We start from the raw sequence: 17,430 nt of genomic DNA, 5'->3' as shown, positions 1-17,430 counted from the left end.
ACTGTAGTGACGTCAGCCTGGCGCCGGATGTTGACGTTAGCCGCTAATGTTGTTGCTGGACTGACTGACGAGAGATCATTTAAAAAGATACACGCAAATATTTCTAAACAAAAACAAACTGATTTAACAAACAAATAAATACAGACAATGGGGAAGAAACACAAGAAACACAGACCCAAATGGAGAACGGTTGAAGGAGGTGAGTGTTGTGGAAAATGCCTGTGGGACATTGGGGGATTATTTCGGAGTGTTTTTTTTTTAAGTGTTTTATTGTTTTAAATGATGAATAAAATATACGCTGTGATCTATGTGTTTTATTCATACAAAAACACGTCAGTAGATGTTTTTCATTTGTATAATCCCTTCACAGCGCTGAAAAGACACATCTGAGGGGGACAGTCGTGTGTTTTGATTTAATCTGTTTTACTGATTTGTTTATTGCTGTAGTTTAAAGCAGTTCTGACAGTGGGTGTTTTGTTGTCTTTTAGTATTAACACTAGGTAGGGGATTTGATTTCATGATGCTTTGTATTTTCCATAGTTCTAGGAAAATATTGCTCATAACTTTCAAGAAATGTACATGATCTGAAATTGTCTTGTGCTAATACATGGTTTAATAAGGAGGTGAAAAGCATTAATAACCTGTATTTTGTCTGGTCTGTGTTTGCAGTCTAAATAGTAAACTTTCAATACTTTTTTCTGTAATTTGCTTGTCTCATGGTGCTATTGTAACCGGCTCGACCTGCTCCGAGCGGGATTTGAACCGGGGTCTCCGGCATATGAGGCGAGCTGATGCACTAGTTTGCCTCCCATGCCTGAGACCCTGGTTCGAATCCCGCTCGGAGCAGGTTGAGCAGGACCGGTTATAGTAGTGTTTTGACCCGGATGGGAGTGTGGTCTAGTGAGGGTGAGTGTAACGGCAGCCAGCTTGTAAGTTGCTCCCAATGGCAGCCTAGCGCCTTGCATGGCAGCTCTGCCACCATTGGTGTGTGTGAATGAGTCACAGTGTAAAGCGCTTTGAAAACTGCTAAGGTTAAAAAAGCGCTATATTAGTGCAGACCATTTAGCTGTGCAGTGTGTAAACCTCACTCCCCTGTTCCTCAACAGGCACACTTGCAACTGACACACTAGCTCGCCTCCCATGCCGGAGACCCTGGTTCGAATCCCGCTTGGAGCAGGTTGAGCCGGTTACAATAAAACAAATCATGAGACAAGCAATTTACAGAAAAATGAGGCCAGGCGAGTGAGGTTTACACACTGCACAGCTACCTACCAGCTGGCTACCATTACACTCATCCCCCTACACCGCAATCCCATCCGGGTCATGGCACCACTTTAACCGGTCCTGCTCGACCTGCTCCGAGCGGGATTTGAACCGTAGTCTCCGGCATGGGAGGTGGACTAGTGTGTCAGTCGCTAGTGCGCCCCTTGAGGCCAGGGGAGTGAGGTTTACACACTGCACAGCAACCTACCAGCTGGCTACCGTTACACTATAATCTGCATTGTTTTGTATTTTGCACAGCTGTATCCCTTGAACAATATCCACCAGCCCTCATCCTGTGGGAACATAGATTATACTATATTGCATTATATTATATTTATGTATTAATGTTTGTCATTTGTCATAAATTGTCTATTCCATTGTTGTTTTAATAACACTGGAATCTTCCTCATTTGCGGAATAACTCTTGATGGTTTTGTGTGCCTTTTGACAGATTATGAGAACAAACCGTTAGAGAAGCCCCTGAAGCTGGTGCTCAAGGTGGGCGGCAGTGAAGTGACCGAGCTGTCGGGCTCAGGACATGACTCCAGTTACTACGACGACCGCTCGGACCACGAGTGGGAGCGCCACAAAGAAAAGAAAAAGAAGAAGAAGAAGAAATCTGAGAAGGAAAAGTATGTAGATGATGATGAGAGGAGGAGGAAGAAGGTGAGTGAACGGAGCAACACTTTATACACTTACAATGTTGTCATTGTTAGGAGATTAATGTTGACTTGACAAAACCAAAACACTCTTTTTGTACAAACCTGGGTTCAAGTTTAAAGAAAATCTCCAACACTGTTTTGACTATTCGTCCTGGATATTTTAAGCTCCACCCACCAAACTGCACAGACCTTCAGCCTTTTCCTGTGTCTGATGATCAAATACCATTGAGCTCATTGAATGTATACACCACATTGCATTGCTCTAGCAGCCACCCAAAACACTAAAGCAACTACCAAGGAATGTCTCAGAAATCCTTCTCAATCGCCCTAGCAACACCCTGGCAACCACTCAGAACACATAATCAGCCACCTATCAACAACCCAAAACACTCACTTAAATCAAGTTATCTGTAAGGCCAAATAACTGTCAAAATTCAATATTTTAAAGCTATTTTAAGCTTTCAGGCATGGCTTTGTCTAGCCAATATCAAAGTTTTGTGTCTTGAGGTTGTTGTTTACCATTCTTCTTACTGCTCTATTGATTTCATCCAGGAGGAAAAGAGGAAGAAACGTGAGCGCGATCAGTCAGAGAATGCTGCTGATGTACCAGGGGAGCCTTTCACCCTGCCGAAGCCTGTGGAGGTAACGACACAGATGACCTGTTTGTTTATATTGATGTCAGGTAAGTGCTTTTACTGAAGGAACTCTTATGCATCAGGTGGTTGTAGAGGACAGGAAGAGGAAGAGGGAGAAATTTGAATCTGAACCTGAAGCCGATGAGTTTCATCCTGGAGTGAAAGTGAAAGTGGAGGTGGAGCAGCAGTCGGAACGGCCCTTAAGAGCCTGTCGAACTCAGCAAGGTACAACAGTGCTGAAATGCAGAATTTAAGCGTTGGATCACTTTCAGATCACGAGTGTGACTTTGGATTAGCCTTTGAATTGAAATTAAATGATTGGAATTTTATTGCATTACAACCAGTTTTTGCAACAAATCTATTATTCATTAATCAATCATTTTGGTTAATTATGAAGAAGAAATTCGCTATTACGATAAAAACCTTGCTGTGTCCGAAATCGCCCCATCCACTACTGTATATAGTGTACTATTTCGGGTGTCATACATTTTGTTGTAGAGTCTGAATTCATCCCTTACATCTTGTTCCCTACATTTGTTCACTCATTCTTACCCACAATGCATTCTGATTTAGAGTGTGCAACCAATGTTCACTTGCCAACGTTATCTTTCCCGTAAACCAATGCGGGGAGGACTGACATGCAGGGAGAGAGAGTACGAGATGCCAGTTTACAGCTGTTGATTTACATAACAGACTAATATACAGATTGTTTTATTTTGCTTTTAAAATGCAATTAAAGTGATTTCTTTCTTCAGTAATTCAGAGGTGATATTATTATTCACTCAGAAGAGTGAGCACAGTGGAAATTATTCAAATATTCGGTTATCACATGTACGTATCCATCTAATAACAATGGATGTTGTTATTAATAACTTTAGTACTGTGTTACAGTCACATGAGGGCGCTATGCACACGTCATCTCTTCTTTGCATTTATAAGCAGTATTAAATGTATATTAATGGGTTTAAACATGACAAACAATTATTTACTGTATATACCATTTTATGAGAATGACAAGTAGTATTATTCTTATTGTTATTATGATAAAATACATATGTGATTGTGGCAGCGGGGTGTGGTCAAGTGCCTGTCCGGAGAGAGGGAGAGAGAGTCTGGGGCTTGAATTGATTGTTGTAAATTGAAGCTGTGTTATACTGCAATTATTGTGGAGCTGTCTGCACTGCAGCGGGCCAATAAAATATTTACCTTGAGAGGACCTATTCGCCTTCGTGTCCTCCTTAGCTCCTGAACCCGTTTCACTGGTGCCGAAACCCAGGATTTCCGAGTATGCCCCATGGAGTCCTCCCAGCTGGCCGAGAGCCTCCAGTCCCTTGCCGGGATGCATCAGACACACCAACAGTCCCTGATTGAGCTGCAGACAAGACCAGGACCGACGGTTCTTCTAAATCCTGCGGGCTCAAGCAGAGGACAGGCACACGATCCGGAGCCTCCTTGGCCAGGAGAGAGCCCCGGCTGCGACCCCTGACATCCACACCCAGATGCCCCCCCCCCCCACGCTTCTGAAAGATGATGCGGAGGCCTTCATCGACCTCTTCGAGAGAACGCCGGAGATCTGGGGCTGGCCACGTGAACAATGGTCTCCTTCCATTACTGTCCGGGGAAGCCCAGCTTGCTGCCCAACAGTTGCCGGAGGCTAATCTCCTGGCCTACGCGGACCTGAAAAAGGCTATCCTGCAGCGGGTGGGTCGCAGTGCGGAACAGTATCGCCAGCTGTTCCGGTCCTTGAAGCTGGGGGAAGACGACCGCCCTTTTGCTTTCTCCCAGCGGCTCCGAGACGCGTGCCAGAAATGGCTGATGCCAGGGAATCCTGACGTCGGGGGAGTGATCGACCAGGTGGTACTGGAGCAGCTGATTCATGGTCTGCCAAACGGGACAGCGGAATGGGTCCAGTGCCACTGTCCGGCGTCGCTGGAGGAAGCTTGCAGAGAACCATTTGGTGGCGTACCCGAGGGCGGAAGAGCCCTTTTCTCCCTCTCTCTCTCACTCTCTCTCTCCCTCACTCTCTCCGGACGGGCACTTGACCACACACCCCCCCCCGCTGCCACAGTGATGAAGTTGTTTCTGCGTCATCTCCAGCGCTCTCAGCATCCAAATTCACTCACTCATTTCGTTCACTTCTTGCCTGATATAGGGCACTCGCAGACATCCACTACATTGGAAATAGTGATTGAGTGAACAAGTGAGCGATTTCGGACGCAGCTCCAGTCACACATAGAGCATAAACAAGTCAGAGGGACTAAAAAAAGACCTGATTTGGAATATCTTTTTTTTCATCTGCACTGGTTAGACTTAGTTTGTTAAAATGATAATTTGCCAGCATAACAAACTGATTCAGATACATTTATAAAACAATATATTGAACTTTAAGGGTAATTCATACCAAAAAAATGACATCAGATCTACACTCAAAGCTGATATGATTTCGTTCCATTTTAATGATATTTCCTTATATTAAAATGACTGAACTACACCCTGTTTGCAACCTCAATTTCAACCTCTTTGCTTTTCCTAGAAAGTGAATCCACCCCTGGCCAGCAGCTTTTGGAGCATTTCCTGCGTCTGCTGCAGAGGTGAGACATTGTGAAAGCAGATGATTGTGATTTTCAACATTTCGCCTTTCGTCGAAACCTGAATTATATGAGGACAACGTTTGTTTATCAACAGGAAAGATCAACACGGATTCTTTGCTTTCCCTGTAACAGAAGCCATCGCACCGGGCTACTCCACTATAATAAAACATCCCATGGACTTCAGCACAATGAAGGACAAAATCGCCGCGAACGAATACAAAACAATCACAGAATTCAAGGTATTGCTCACAGACCTAAAGTTTGACAAACAGTTAAATTGTTGCTTTCGACTAGGGCTGCAATGAACGATTATTTCGATAATCGACTAATCTAACGATCTACGGTAACGGCCGTCTGCGCGTTCACAAGAGAGTCGAGTTCCGCCGTGTGACGTAGGCGTAGCGTAAGCTCCAGTTTGAAGTGACGAACTAACCCTTTAATAAAAAGTATTTTTTCCTGTTAATTCAGTGAATGTATTTTAGAGATATTTTTAAAAGATGATTTTGTCCTCTTTATTGTTAGTAAGCACGTTTAATTCAACCTTTTAAGTCGGGGTACAAGCTGAATAATCGGTTAAGAGCGAATGATTAATCGACTGTGGCAGGGCGGAGGGCGGGGCCGGGTCATGATCCTACACACCCGGTCCCGTATTAGGCTAATCAAGCATTCGAGAGGGATTCGACCCCACCCTCCACCCTGCCACATTGACCGAATAGTCGAATAATCGTTAGTGGCAGCCCTAGTTGTAGATAACGTTTCAGCCCTACTTTCAACTGAGAAATATTGCTAAACTCAAATCTGTCTGATCATTTAATGACCTGGAGAATGTAATCCATCCCTTTATTTCATCATGTCTTGACTATTGTAATGCTTAATATCTGGGTGTAAGTCAGTCCTCGCTTACACAACTGCAAAGGCTGCTGACCAATACAAGAAAGAGGGATTATCTCTGCACTGGCAACCTATTCAATATAGAACACCATATAAAGTTTTGCTATATGTTTTTAAAGCTCTACATGGACTGGCACCAGAATAGTCTTCTGAGCTTATTCATTTTCACCACCCCCAGCGATCGCTTGGATCTAATAACCAGCTGCACTTTGATATTCCCCGTGCATGCATAAAGAGTAAAGGAGATCATGCATTCTCGGTCGCTGGCCCGAAGTTGTAGAATGGAATACCACTATCTTATTAGCCTCTGTAAACATGTTTAAAACCCGTCTTAAGATGTGCCTGTTTTGTGAAGCCTTTGCTACTTTACCATGATCAGTCGGTGTTGAACAGTCGCATTTGTGCCATGGATTATTATGTGTTTGAAAAGGGCTCATCCCATTTTTGGCTAATAGACTTTAGGCTACTTCACAACTGCTAATCACGATTTGCTACTTTAAACAAAATGCCACAAGATGCCGGTTTTGGTTTCATGGGGTCTTTAAAATATGTTGCATGCTGTGCTTTCTAATGTAATGTAAATATGATCAACGGCTATAAATAAAACATTTCAATCTGATCTGAAAATGTGTGTCTTTAACATCTCCAGGCAGACTTCAAGCTGATGTGTGACAACGCCATGGTTTATAACCGACCAGAGACGGTTTACTACAAGGCTGCAAAGAAACTCCTCCACACAGGCTTCAAAATGATGAGCAAAGTAACATGATATTTGCAGTTTCTTATTGCAAACTGTTTGCCTTTGATGTATATCATCCAGTCCATCCGTGCCATCATGCTCATGCAGTTCAAATGCCCTTCTAATGCGCACGATTAAGTAACGAGATGCCCCGTATGTGTTTGTGTGTGTCTTTTTATTTAATTAAATATCATTGATATTGTTGAGCCGGTTCTTGCCGCCTCCTTTCCTGGGTTTCGGCACCAGTGTAAGGGGGTTAAAGGGAAAGGACGAGTGAAATTAGTGAAATTGTTTTGATGACATGATCAATTTGGCTCGAGTGATCTGTGGGTAAAAGTCCTGCCAATCCATACCATACTGGTCATTCCTCGCCCTCCCATCTCCATGGCATTCCTCAGGCCTCCCGCAGGAGGAGTAAATGGGTGCTGTGTTGCTGTATTTGTGCTATGTTCACAGGATCGGCTGTTAGCTTTGAAGCGCAGCATGTCTTTCATGCAGGACATGGATTTCTCTCAGCAGGCTGCCATACTGGGAGACGACGACATTGCCCCTGAGGAACCTGTGCCTGAGATCATGCCCATCCACACTGAATACCCAAAAAAATCCAAAAAGCAGCCGGCCAAAGAGCCCATCATCAGGTAAAGCACAGGCGGCTGATGATCTTTACTTTGCTTTTAAAGGAATATTCTGGGTTCATAACAATTTGAGCTCAATTGACCGCATTTGTGGCATTATACTGATTAGTGCATAAATGTATTTCTAAAAAAGTATTGTTATTATTATTAGTTTAGTGTGGCAGGGAGGAGGGTGGGGCCGGGTCGTGATGCTACACACCCATCGGCATAATCAAGTCTTTGAGAGGGATAAGAGCAACTGGAGATGGCAGTGTGACAGAGAGAGAGAGATTTACAGGCAGCTGCCCGAAACCTGTGTCTTTTTGGTTCAGTTTATTATTAAACTATTATTATTATTTATATTGTCATGTATTGACGAGTAAAGGGTCATCACATGACGTGTGTCAGCGCTGCAGAATACATTGAAGTCTATGAAGTGAGTGATGTTTATACGTGTAAAGGGTCATCACATGACTCGCGTCAGCGCTGCAGAATACATTGAAGTCTATGAAGCGAGTGATGTTTATACGTGTAAAGGGTCATCACATGACTCGCGTCAGCGCTGCAGAATACATTGAAGTCTACGAAGTGAGTGATATTTATACGAGTAAAGGGTCATCACATGACTCGCGTCAGCGCTGCAGAATACATTGAAGTCTATGAAGCGAGTGATGTTTATACGAGTAAAGGGTCATCACATGACTCGCGTCAGCGCTGCAGAATACATTGAAGTCTATGAAGCGAGTGATGTTTATACGTGTAAAGGGTCATCACATGACTCGCGTCAGCGCTGCAGAATACATTGAAGTCTATGAAGCGAGTGATGTTTATACGTGTAAAGGGTCATCACATGACTCTATGAAGCGAGTGATGTTTATACGTGTAAAGGGTCATCACATGACTCGTGTCAGCGCTGCAGAATACATTGAAGTCTATGAAGCGAGTGATGTTTATACGAGTAAAGGGTCATCACATGACTCGCGTCAGCGCTGCAGAATACATTGAAGTCTATGAAGCGTGTGATGTTTATACGAGTAAAGGGTCATCACATGACTCACGTCAGCGCTGCAGAATACATTGAAGTCTGTGAAGTCATTGAATGTCTCATAATTTCTTTTAATTAAATATTACCTTATCGTTTATGAATGACCAGAGACCACAGTTATTAAACTAATTTAAATTCACCAAGAAAACGCTTCTAAACATAATCGAGTCCTTTTATTACTTTCTGCTATCAAAGCAACTGCAAGCTTTTTTCCTCTCTTCCAAATGCTTGTTTTCAGTGTTTATTGTGCACACCTCCGACTTTTTCACGTGGCAAACTGGTAAAATCGCCCTCTGTGACGCTTTCTGCAACTCTTGTCATGTGGAGGGTGATGCGGCGCTTGACGCTGATGTTCAGCCTCTAGAACCAATTTAAAACTCTCACGAGAAGTCGTCTGTCCGAGGCAAAGGTGCAAAATGTAATGACAATCACCTCAGGATCAGTCTCCCTTGATGCATTTGATTACGCACAGGCGAGTTTAAGTCGATGCGGACCAGGAGGAAGGTTTGAGAACAGTCGTTCTATTCAGTTTTTTTATGTGTTTTGTTCATATTTTAATCGTATTTGTTTTTTGTAATATGTCGTGTTTTAGTGGCCTGTAACGTTCATCTGCTTCGTGTCTCTGTTGTTCATCTGTTCTCTTCTGACGGGTGACGGGTGATAATAGATTATGACTGAATTTTTACGACCCTGTCCATCAAATTGACGGACGATGACAAAGTCTAATGCAAGCACTGTGTGTGACTTGCGACATGCGACTAGGATGGACCGAAAACATGGACAAGTTCTTGAAAAGGAAAAATATTGACGATGGTTAGCCTATGTGGGATAGCGGTGTGCCGTAGAATGTTTTCATGGCATTTCAGGGGATGTTTTGCAGTTGTGTGACTCAGCGGATGTGTTTATTGTGTAGTGATCTATATGAAGTGGAGGGCAACGCTTGCAGTTTGACGGACAGCACGGCGGAGGAGCACGTATTGGCACTGGTGGAACATGCGGCAGATGAAGCGCGGGATCGACTCAATCGGTTGATGCCAAACTCTAAGGTGAGGTTACACTCTGACATTACAACCAGGCCAACACTGAACCTTCACCGATTTCTACACGCCCCTCGTGTGTTTGTTTATCAAATATTTTGTCGAATTGGATGATATATAGTACTATAGTACTCTCGTCTCCTTATGTTTACATCCACTCTGCAGAGTCTTCCCCCAAAATGACAGCAAAAAATGTGAAAAAATAATATCTCTGGGCCTAATTATAACTCTTAACTTATGTCAAATATATGTTTATTTTAAAGACATGTTTATAGCAAAGTTGAGGTCATTTTTTAATCCCAAACTATCACATTTGTGTCTTTGTTGTATGTAGATTGGCTACCTTAAAAAGGACCCAGAAGGTTCACTGATATACACAGTTGTGAATCAGGATCCTGAAGCAGAGGGTACAATCATCACACTTTAAAATCTAAAACTAATTGAATATGAAGGATGTGTTAATCATAAACAAGTGGTTATTCACAGAGGAAGAGACTCATGCTGTAGATTTGAGCTCGTTGGCAAATAAGCTGGTACCTGGACTCACGTCATTGGGATTTAAAGATGACCGAAGACACAAAGGTAACCAATACTCTAGAGCCAAATCTTATTTTTAGGGTTTTTACTTGAAAATCATCACAGAGAATGCATGAAAAATTACAAAAAACTCTTATCTCAGGGTCTGGGTAGCTTTAGCGAGTATTGACGTTGACTATCACCCCTGGAGTTGTGCTGAGTGACTCCAGCCAGGTCTCCTAAGCAACCAAATTGGCCCGGTTGCTAGGGAGGGTAGAGTCACCTGGTGGTCGCGATTAGGAGCTCTCAATGGGGCGTGTGGTGAGTTGTGTGTGGATCGTGGAGAGTAGCATGAGCCTCCACATGCTGTGAGTCTCCGCGGTGTCGTGCACAACGAGTCACGTGATAAGATGCGCGGACGCGGAATGTTGGAATGCCCAATTTCCACGTGGTGGCGCGGTTACTCGCCTCAATCCGGGTGGCGGAGGACAAGTCTCAGTTGCCTCCGCTTCTGAGACCGTCAATCCGCGCATCTTGTCACGTGACTCGTTGTGCACGACACCGCGGAGACTCACAGCATGTGGAGGCTCATGCTACTCTCCACGATCCACACACAACTCACCACACGCCCCATTGAGAGCGAGGACCACTAATCACCACCACGAGGAGGTTACCCCATGTGACTCTACCCTCCCTAGCAACCAGGCCAATTTGGTTGCTTAGGAGACCTGGCTGTAGTCACTCAATTCAAACTGGGTGGTAGTCAGCATCAATACTCGCTGAGCTACCCAGGCCCACATTAATGTATTTATTAAATAACCAGAATTAGTAGAATCAGAGTGATAAGTTATGATTAGCATCCCAAGTAATTAATTTCATGCATTCATCATTGACATCAAAGAATTCCTGTGCTACAAATGTTTCCTATCGTTTTGTTTCAGTGACGTTCTTGAGCAGTGCGTACAACACTCAAACCCTTCAGAACAACTCCATTTATCCTGACCTGATGCCAGATGAGATGGACACACTGTACTCCGCTTATGGAGATGAGACTGGCATCCAGTGCGCCCTCAGGTCTTGCCCGTCTCATTAAACTGGATTGCTGGTCATCACACTGTGTTGTTGATGGAAGTTTCTGTGTGTTTTAGTCTGCAGGAGTTTGTGAAGGGTTGTGGGAGTTTCACCAAGAGACTCGTTCATGAACTGTTGGATAAAATGACAGCTGGCGATCACTCAAAGGCAGTCGTACAAATCAGACAGGTATTATTTATTTGAAAGAATCGTGTTCTTTTGATTAGCTACTTTTATGCATCTTGGGGATTTGTGCTTGATAATCCGAGTATACTAAAGCAATACAAGCGACCATGCATTAAAATAATTCTAGAAATAAAAAGAATAACTTTATTTGTGTAGCAGCCATGTAGCAGTATTGTAATATCAACTTTTTAGTCAGTTATTTTTGTATTTCAGAAAAGGCACATGCCAATTGATGATTCCAATTCTGGTTTATGTGACATGCCGGTACGTTTTATGCTATAAATCATTTAGATGTTTTTGTGCTAAAGTGTCAAATGCCTTTAAGTAGCAATTAATGACATTTTTCTCCTGGAAACGTGTCTGTTTCTGTAGGGAGCAGATGGAAGTGGTTTAGAAGCTGGCTCTGTGCTGGATTTCATGTCCATGAAGAGCTACCCCGACATTTCTTTAGATCTGCTCAACACATTAGGTACTCCCTCTGGTGGTGAACTCATATATTACATACACAGCAAAACCTTATAGTTTTATATGCCTACATTCTACAGAGCCTCTTAGAGGATAGAGTGGGATTATTTCTATGGTTTTACCATAGTATTATTTAAGTAATTATGAATAGTAACCATGCTTTTATTTGGGGGGGGGGCTTTAGTGAATAACATTTTTAATACTGAATCCATTTAGTAACCATGGTTTTACTATATATATACCATGTTTTACTACCAATACCATGAATACAATATGGTTACTGAATTATTGCGAGGGTGCACAACACTTATTGTGAGGGAACGCAACACTTTATTGCGAGGGAACGAACACTTTATTGCGAGGGAACGCAACACTTTATTGCAAGGGAAGGCACAACTTTATTGCGAGGGAACGCAACACTTTATTGCGAGGGTGCACAACACTTAATGTGAGGGAACGCAACACTTTATTGCGAGGGAACGCAACACTTTATTGCGAGGGAACGCAACACTTTATTGTGAGGGAACGCAACACTTTATTGCGAGGGAACGCACAACTTTATTGCGAGGGAACGCAACACTTTATTGCGAGGGAACGCAACACTTCATTGCGAGGGAACGCAAAACTTCATTGCGAGGGAACGCAAAACTTTATTGCGAGGGAACGCAACACTTTATTGCGAGGGAACGCACCACTTTATTGCGAGGGAACGCAACACTTTATTGCGAGGGAACGCAACACTTTATTGCGAGGGAACGCAAAACTTTATTGGGAGGGAACGCAACACTTTATTGCGAGGGAACGCAACACTTTATTGTGAGGAACGTAACACTTTATTGAGGAACGACACTTTATGTGAGGAACGCAACACTTTATGTGAGAGCGCAACACTTTATTGGGAGGGAACGCACCACTTTATTGGGAGGGAACGCAACACTTTATTGCGAGGGAACACAAAACTTTATTGGGAGGGAACACACCACTTTATTGCGAGGGAACACAAAACTTTATTGGGAGGGAACACAAAACTTTATTGGGAGGGAACACAAAACTTTATTGGGAGGGAACACAAAACTTTATTGGGAGGGAACGCACCACTTTATTGTGAGGGAACACAAAACTTTATTGGGAGGGAACACAAAACTTTATTGGGAGGGAACACAAAACTTTATTGGGAGGGAACGCACCACTTTATTGTGAGGGAACACAAAACTTTATTGGGAGGGAACACAAAACTTTATTGGGAGGGAACGCACCACTTTATTGTGAGGGAACACAAAACTTTATTGGGAGGGAACGCACCACTTTATTGGGAGGGAACACAAAACTTTATTGGGAGGGAACACAAAACTTTATTGGGAGGGAACGCACCACTTTATTGGGAGGGAACACAAAACTTTATTGGGAGGGAACACAAAACTTTATTGGGAGGGAACACAAAACTTTATTAGGAGGGAACACAAAACTTTATTGGGAGGGAACACAAAACTTTATTGGGAGGAACACAAAACTTTATTGGGAGGGAACACAAAACTTTATTGGGAGGGAACACAAAACTTTATTGGGAGGGAACACAAAACTTTATTGGGAGGGAACACAAAACTTTATTGGGAGGGAACACAAAACTTTATTGAGGGAACACAAAACTTTATTGGGAGGGAACACAAAACTTTATTGGGAGGGAACACAAAACTTTATTGGGAGGGAACACAAAACTTTATTGGGAGGGAACACAAAACTTTATTGGGAGGAACACAAAACTTTATTGGGAGGGAACACAAAACTTTATTGGGAGGGAACACAAAACTTTATTGGGAGGGAACACAAAACTTTATTGGGAGGGAACACAAAACTTTATTGGGAGGGAACACAAAACTTTATTGGGAGGGAACGCACCACTTTATTGGGAGGGAACGCACCACTTTATTGGGAGGGAACACAAAACTTTATTGGGAGGGAACACAAAACTTTATTGCGAGGGAACACAAAACTTTATTGGGAGGGAACACAAAACTTTATTGCGAGGGAACACAAAACTTTATTGCGAGGGAACACAAAACTTATTGCGAGGGAACACACCACTATCGTGAGGGAACACAAAAACTATTTCAGAAAAAACAAATCCCACCTTGTCCTCTAAGAGGCTCATTTGGATTCTCGGTTGCTTGTTACAGGAAGTTTTTCGCTTCTTATTTGTTTTTTTTCTCATCTGTAGGTAAATGTGTGAAGAAGGAGCCAGATCATGACGACGGCCATCAGCACTTTGACGACACCGCCAAACTCTTGCAGGAGTTCCAGGATGCAGCGGTGGACAGGGTCGGATCCAGACCGTCCTCCAATCTCTCTTCCCTGTCAAACACTTCAGAGAGGGACCAGCACCATTTAGGTATTCGATCATCTTTCTAGTGCTAGACACTGACATTGAGTGCTCAAAAGAATGTATGTACTTATGTTACAGTACTGAAGAGTATTTTGGTGAATCTCATGAAACCGGTCCAAAATGTGTCAAGGTCACCACTAATTTTATATTAATCATGAATCATTATATTAGTCATTAATATTGCCACATCCACCCGAATTGATGATGTCATCTCCGTATTTATTCATTTGCTCTGAAATGGCTATAAATAGTGATTTATTTTGTTACTTATCTTATAAACAGAGAAGCCATCATTTCAAATTATTTTTCATAATGTTTAATGTAAAAAGTTAAATATTGTATAAATCTAGCTATAATTATCAAGGCATGTTTTCTGCACTGTTTACTTCATGAACACATGGAATCATTTTCATTAATATGCACCAAAACAACAAGACATGGCAACATTCAGTAATATTTACCTACATATAGTTTTTCTAGTGCATCTGCCATGAACGAACGATAAAGCAGAAATTCTGAATATTCAACTGTGGAAGGGTGGAGGGCGGGTCGTGATTCTGCACACCCGGCCCCTAATCAGGCTAATTAGCTCTCGAGAGGGATAAAGGCCGACTGGAGACTGCAGTGGGACAGAGAGAGAGAGAGATTTATGGACAGCTGTGTGTGTGTGTGTGTGTGTGTGTGTGTGTGTGTGTGTGTGTGTGTGTGTGTGTGTGTGAGAGAGTGTGTGTCTGTGTGAGTGTGTGTGTGTGTGTGTCTGAGTGTGTGTGAGTGTGTCTGAGTGTGTGTGAGAGAGTGTGTGTGTCTGTTTGAGTGTGTGTGTCTGTGTGAGTGTGTGTGTGTGTGTGTGTCTGAGTGTGTCTGAGTGTGTGTGAGTGTGTCTGAGTGTGTCTGAGTGTGTGTGTGTCTGAGTGTGTCTGTGTCTGAGTGTGTCTGTGTCTGAGTGTGTGTGTGAGTGTGAGAGTGTGAGTGTGTCTGAGTGTGTGTGTGTGTGAGTGTGTGTGTGTCTGTGTCTGAGTGTGTGTGTGTCTGTGTCTGAGTGTGTGTGTCTGTGTCTGAGTGTGTGTGTGTCTGTGTGTGTGTGTGTGTGTGTGTGTGTGTGTGTGTGTGTGTGTGAGTGTGTCTGAGTGTGTCTGAGTGTGTGTGTGTCTGAGTGTGTCTGTGTCTGAGTGTGTGTGTGAGTGTGAGAGTGTGAGTGTGTCTGAGTGTGTGTGTGTGAGTGTGTCTGTGTCTGAGTGTGTGTGTGTCTGTGTCTGAGTGTGTGTGTGTCTGTGTCTGAGTGTGTGTGTGTCTGTTTGTGTGTGTGTGTGTGTGTGTGTGTGTGTGTGTGTGTGTGAGTGTGAGTGTGTGTCTGTCTGAGTGTGTGTGTGTGTGTGTGTGTGTGTGTGTGTGTGTGTGTGTGAGAGTGTGTGTCTGTCTGTCTGTGTGTGTGTGTGTGTGTGTGTGTGTGAGAGTGTGTGTCTGTCTGTGTTTGTGTGTGTGTTTATGTGTGTTTGTGTGTGTGTGTTTGTCTTTTTGGTTCAGTTTATAATTAAAATATTTCTTATATTGTCAAGCCGGTTCTCGCCGCCTCCTTTCCAGTAATCCCTTTACATCTATATATCTTCCAGCCCTAACTTTAATGGGACATTTTGGAGTGAAATACGACCCCCGGGCATGTTTTAATGACATTCACCCATTTGTGAAATTTCTCTTATGCATCTGTTTGCTCATGTGTTGTGATCAGGTAGTCCAGCTCATCTGGGTGTTGGACAGGAGATGGTTCAAGACCCGTATGAGTTCCTGCAGTCACCCGAGCCGGGATCCACTCCCAACAGCTGATAATGATGTGAGGATCAGCTTGTGTCTGTGCTGTAAAATAATGTGCCATTAGACGAGTTCATTGAATCACATGTTTCTGTTTTTTTAAATAAAAGCTCCATTTCGCTACATTCTACCAAGTGACAAATGAATTTGTAACAAAATACTGTCGACTTTGATCTTTGTCATCAGCAACAAAGGATATGGGAAGCGTTTTCTTCTCCTTTTAAAAGTTGCTAAGTCTGTTTATGTCACGCCTCCTGTTATAAAAAAGATTTGATCCAATATATGATGTGGACATTAAATGATGCTGTATAGTAGGAAAGACCCCTGCATCTACAGCAGTGTAAAACATGTCAGATGTGCATTCATGGAGAGCTCTCATTTGCATTTGGGTTTGCATTTTCTAGTGGTAACTAAGTTACTGTTCAAACATGCCACCCCAGATAACTTCCTTGTTCTGTCGTTTTATTGCTTTCACATTGTTTGAACTATTCCATATCAAATTACAGAGTAAAACAATGGTGTGCGTTTTTCGGAAGTTTATATTCTGCTTTCTTCCTTGAGTAATTTCTTATGGACCTTTTAACTTTAATTTTGAAATTTTGGTTGGTTGATTTTAATTTTAGCTTGATAGTGCTTTAATAAATACATATTCAAAACGGCAGACATTTGAATGTCTAGAAGATCAGTGGGCAAACAGACTGACATATTGATCCTGAGAGCAAATTGATATAAAACAGCCATAAGCATTCACATGTAACCAGTCTGCTTAACCCACACAGAGCGGGATTCAAACCGGGGTCTCTGGCGTGCTAACGAGGAGGCTAAAGGCTACAGCCTCTAATATTAGTTGCCAGTGCGCTTCTTGATGCCAGGGGAGTGAGGTTTACACACATTGCACAGCATGTACCAGCTGGCTACCATTACAATCATGCCCTAAACCTCACTCCCATCCGGGTCACGGCACCACTGTAACTGGTCTTGTGCAACCCTCTATGAGCGGGTGTCGAACCGGGGTCTCTGGCATGGTAACGAGGTGGCTAAAGGCTACAGCCTCTAATATTAGTTGCCAGTGCGCCTGTTGATGCCAGGGGAGTGAGGTTTAAACACACTGCCCAGCATGTACAAGCTGGCTACTATTATACTCACCCCCCTAAACCTAACTCCCATCCGGGTCACGGCACCACTGTAACTGGTCTTGTGCAACCCTCTCTGAGCGGGATTCGAATCAGGGTCTCTGGTGTGGGAGGAAGGCACTCTAACACACTGTGATTGAACCTTGGCAGAATTTAATTTTTTTTAAAGTGCAACAAAATGTTCGTTTAATGTCGTTAGACAGTTAGCAATGCAAGAATCATCACATGACTACAATATGACAATTTATATAAAAGAAATGCAATGGCAAGAATTGAAGAAGTCCAGAAAAACCATTGCATTATTCTGCAATGGTTAAATAAAGGAAATTTATTTAAGTGAAATAAAGGAAATTTTACTATAACTGTGTGGATTTTAAAACATGCAAAATTGTACTT

At 42.9% G+C, this 17,430-nt stretch overlaps 1 protein-coding gene across 3 annotated transcripts; it reads left to right on the top strand.

Annotated features, from left to right (window-relative positions):
- Positions 1-28: 28 nt before the first annotated feature.
- Positions 29-17,314, top strand: brd9 (bromodomain containing 9). Of its 3 annotated transcripts, none has more exons than XM_052146797.1 (17): positions 29-199; positions 1,715-1,929; positions 2,478-2,567; positions 2,644-2,785; positions 5,094-5,151; positions 5,246-5,390; positions 6,692-6,802; positions 7,301-7,419; positions 9,354-9,486; positions 9,812-9,884; positions 9,964-10,059; positions 10,935-11,067; positions 11,142-11,253; positions 11,464-11,514; positions 11,623-11,719; positions 13,931-14,101; positions 15,822-17,314. In XM_052146797.1, the coding sequence occupies exons 1-17, from the start codon at positions 148-150 to the stop codon at positions 15,914-15,916; spliced, it is 1,893 nt and encodes a 630-aa protein (XP_052002757.1). In that variant the 5' UTR covers positions 29-147; the 3' UTR covers positions 15,917-17,314. The 3 variants fall into 3 exon arrangements, with proteins under 3 accessions (XP_052002757.1, XP_052002756.1, XP_052002755.1); XM_052146796.1 differs by having other exon boundaries at positions 7,298-7,419; XM_052146795.1 differs by having other exon boundaries at positions 7,238-7,419.
- Positions 17,315-17,430: the final 116 nt, after the last annotated feature.

Source organism: Xyrauchen texanus, chromosome 17, assembly GCF_025860055.1.
Source record: "Xyrauchen texanus isolate HMW12.3.18 chromosome 17, RBS_HiC_50CHRs, whole genome shotgun sequence".
NCBI classification, from domain to species: Eukaryota; Metazoa; Chordata; class Actinopteri; order Cypriniformes; family Catostomidae; genus Xyrauchen; species Xyrauchen texanus.
This window is presented reverse-complemented; position numbering and strand designations above follow the sequence as displayed.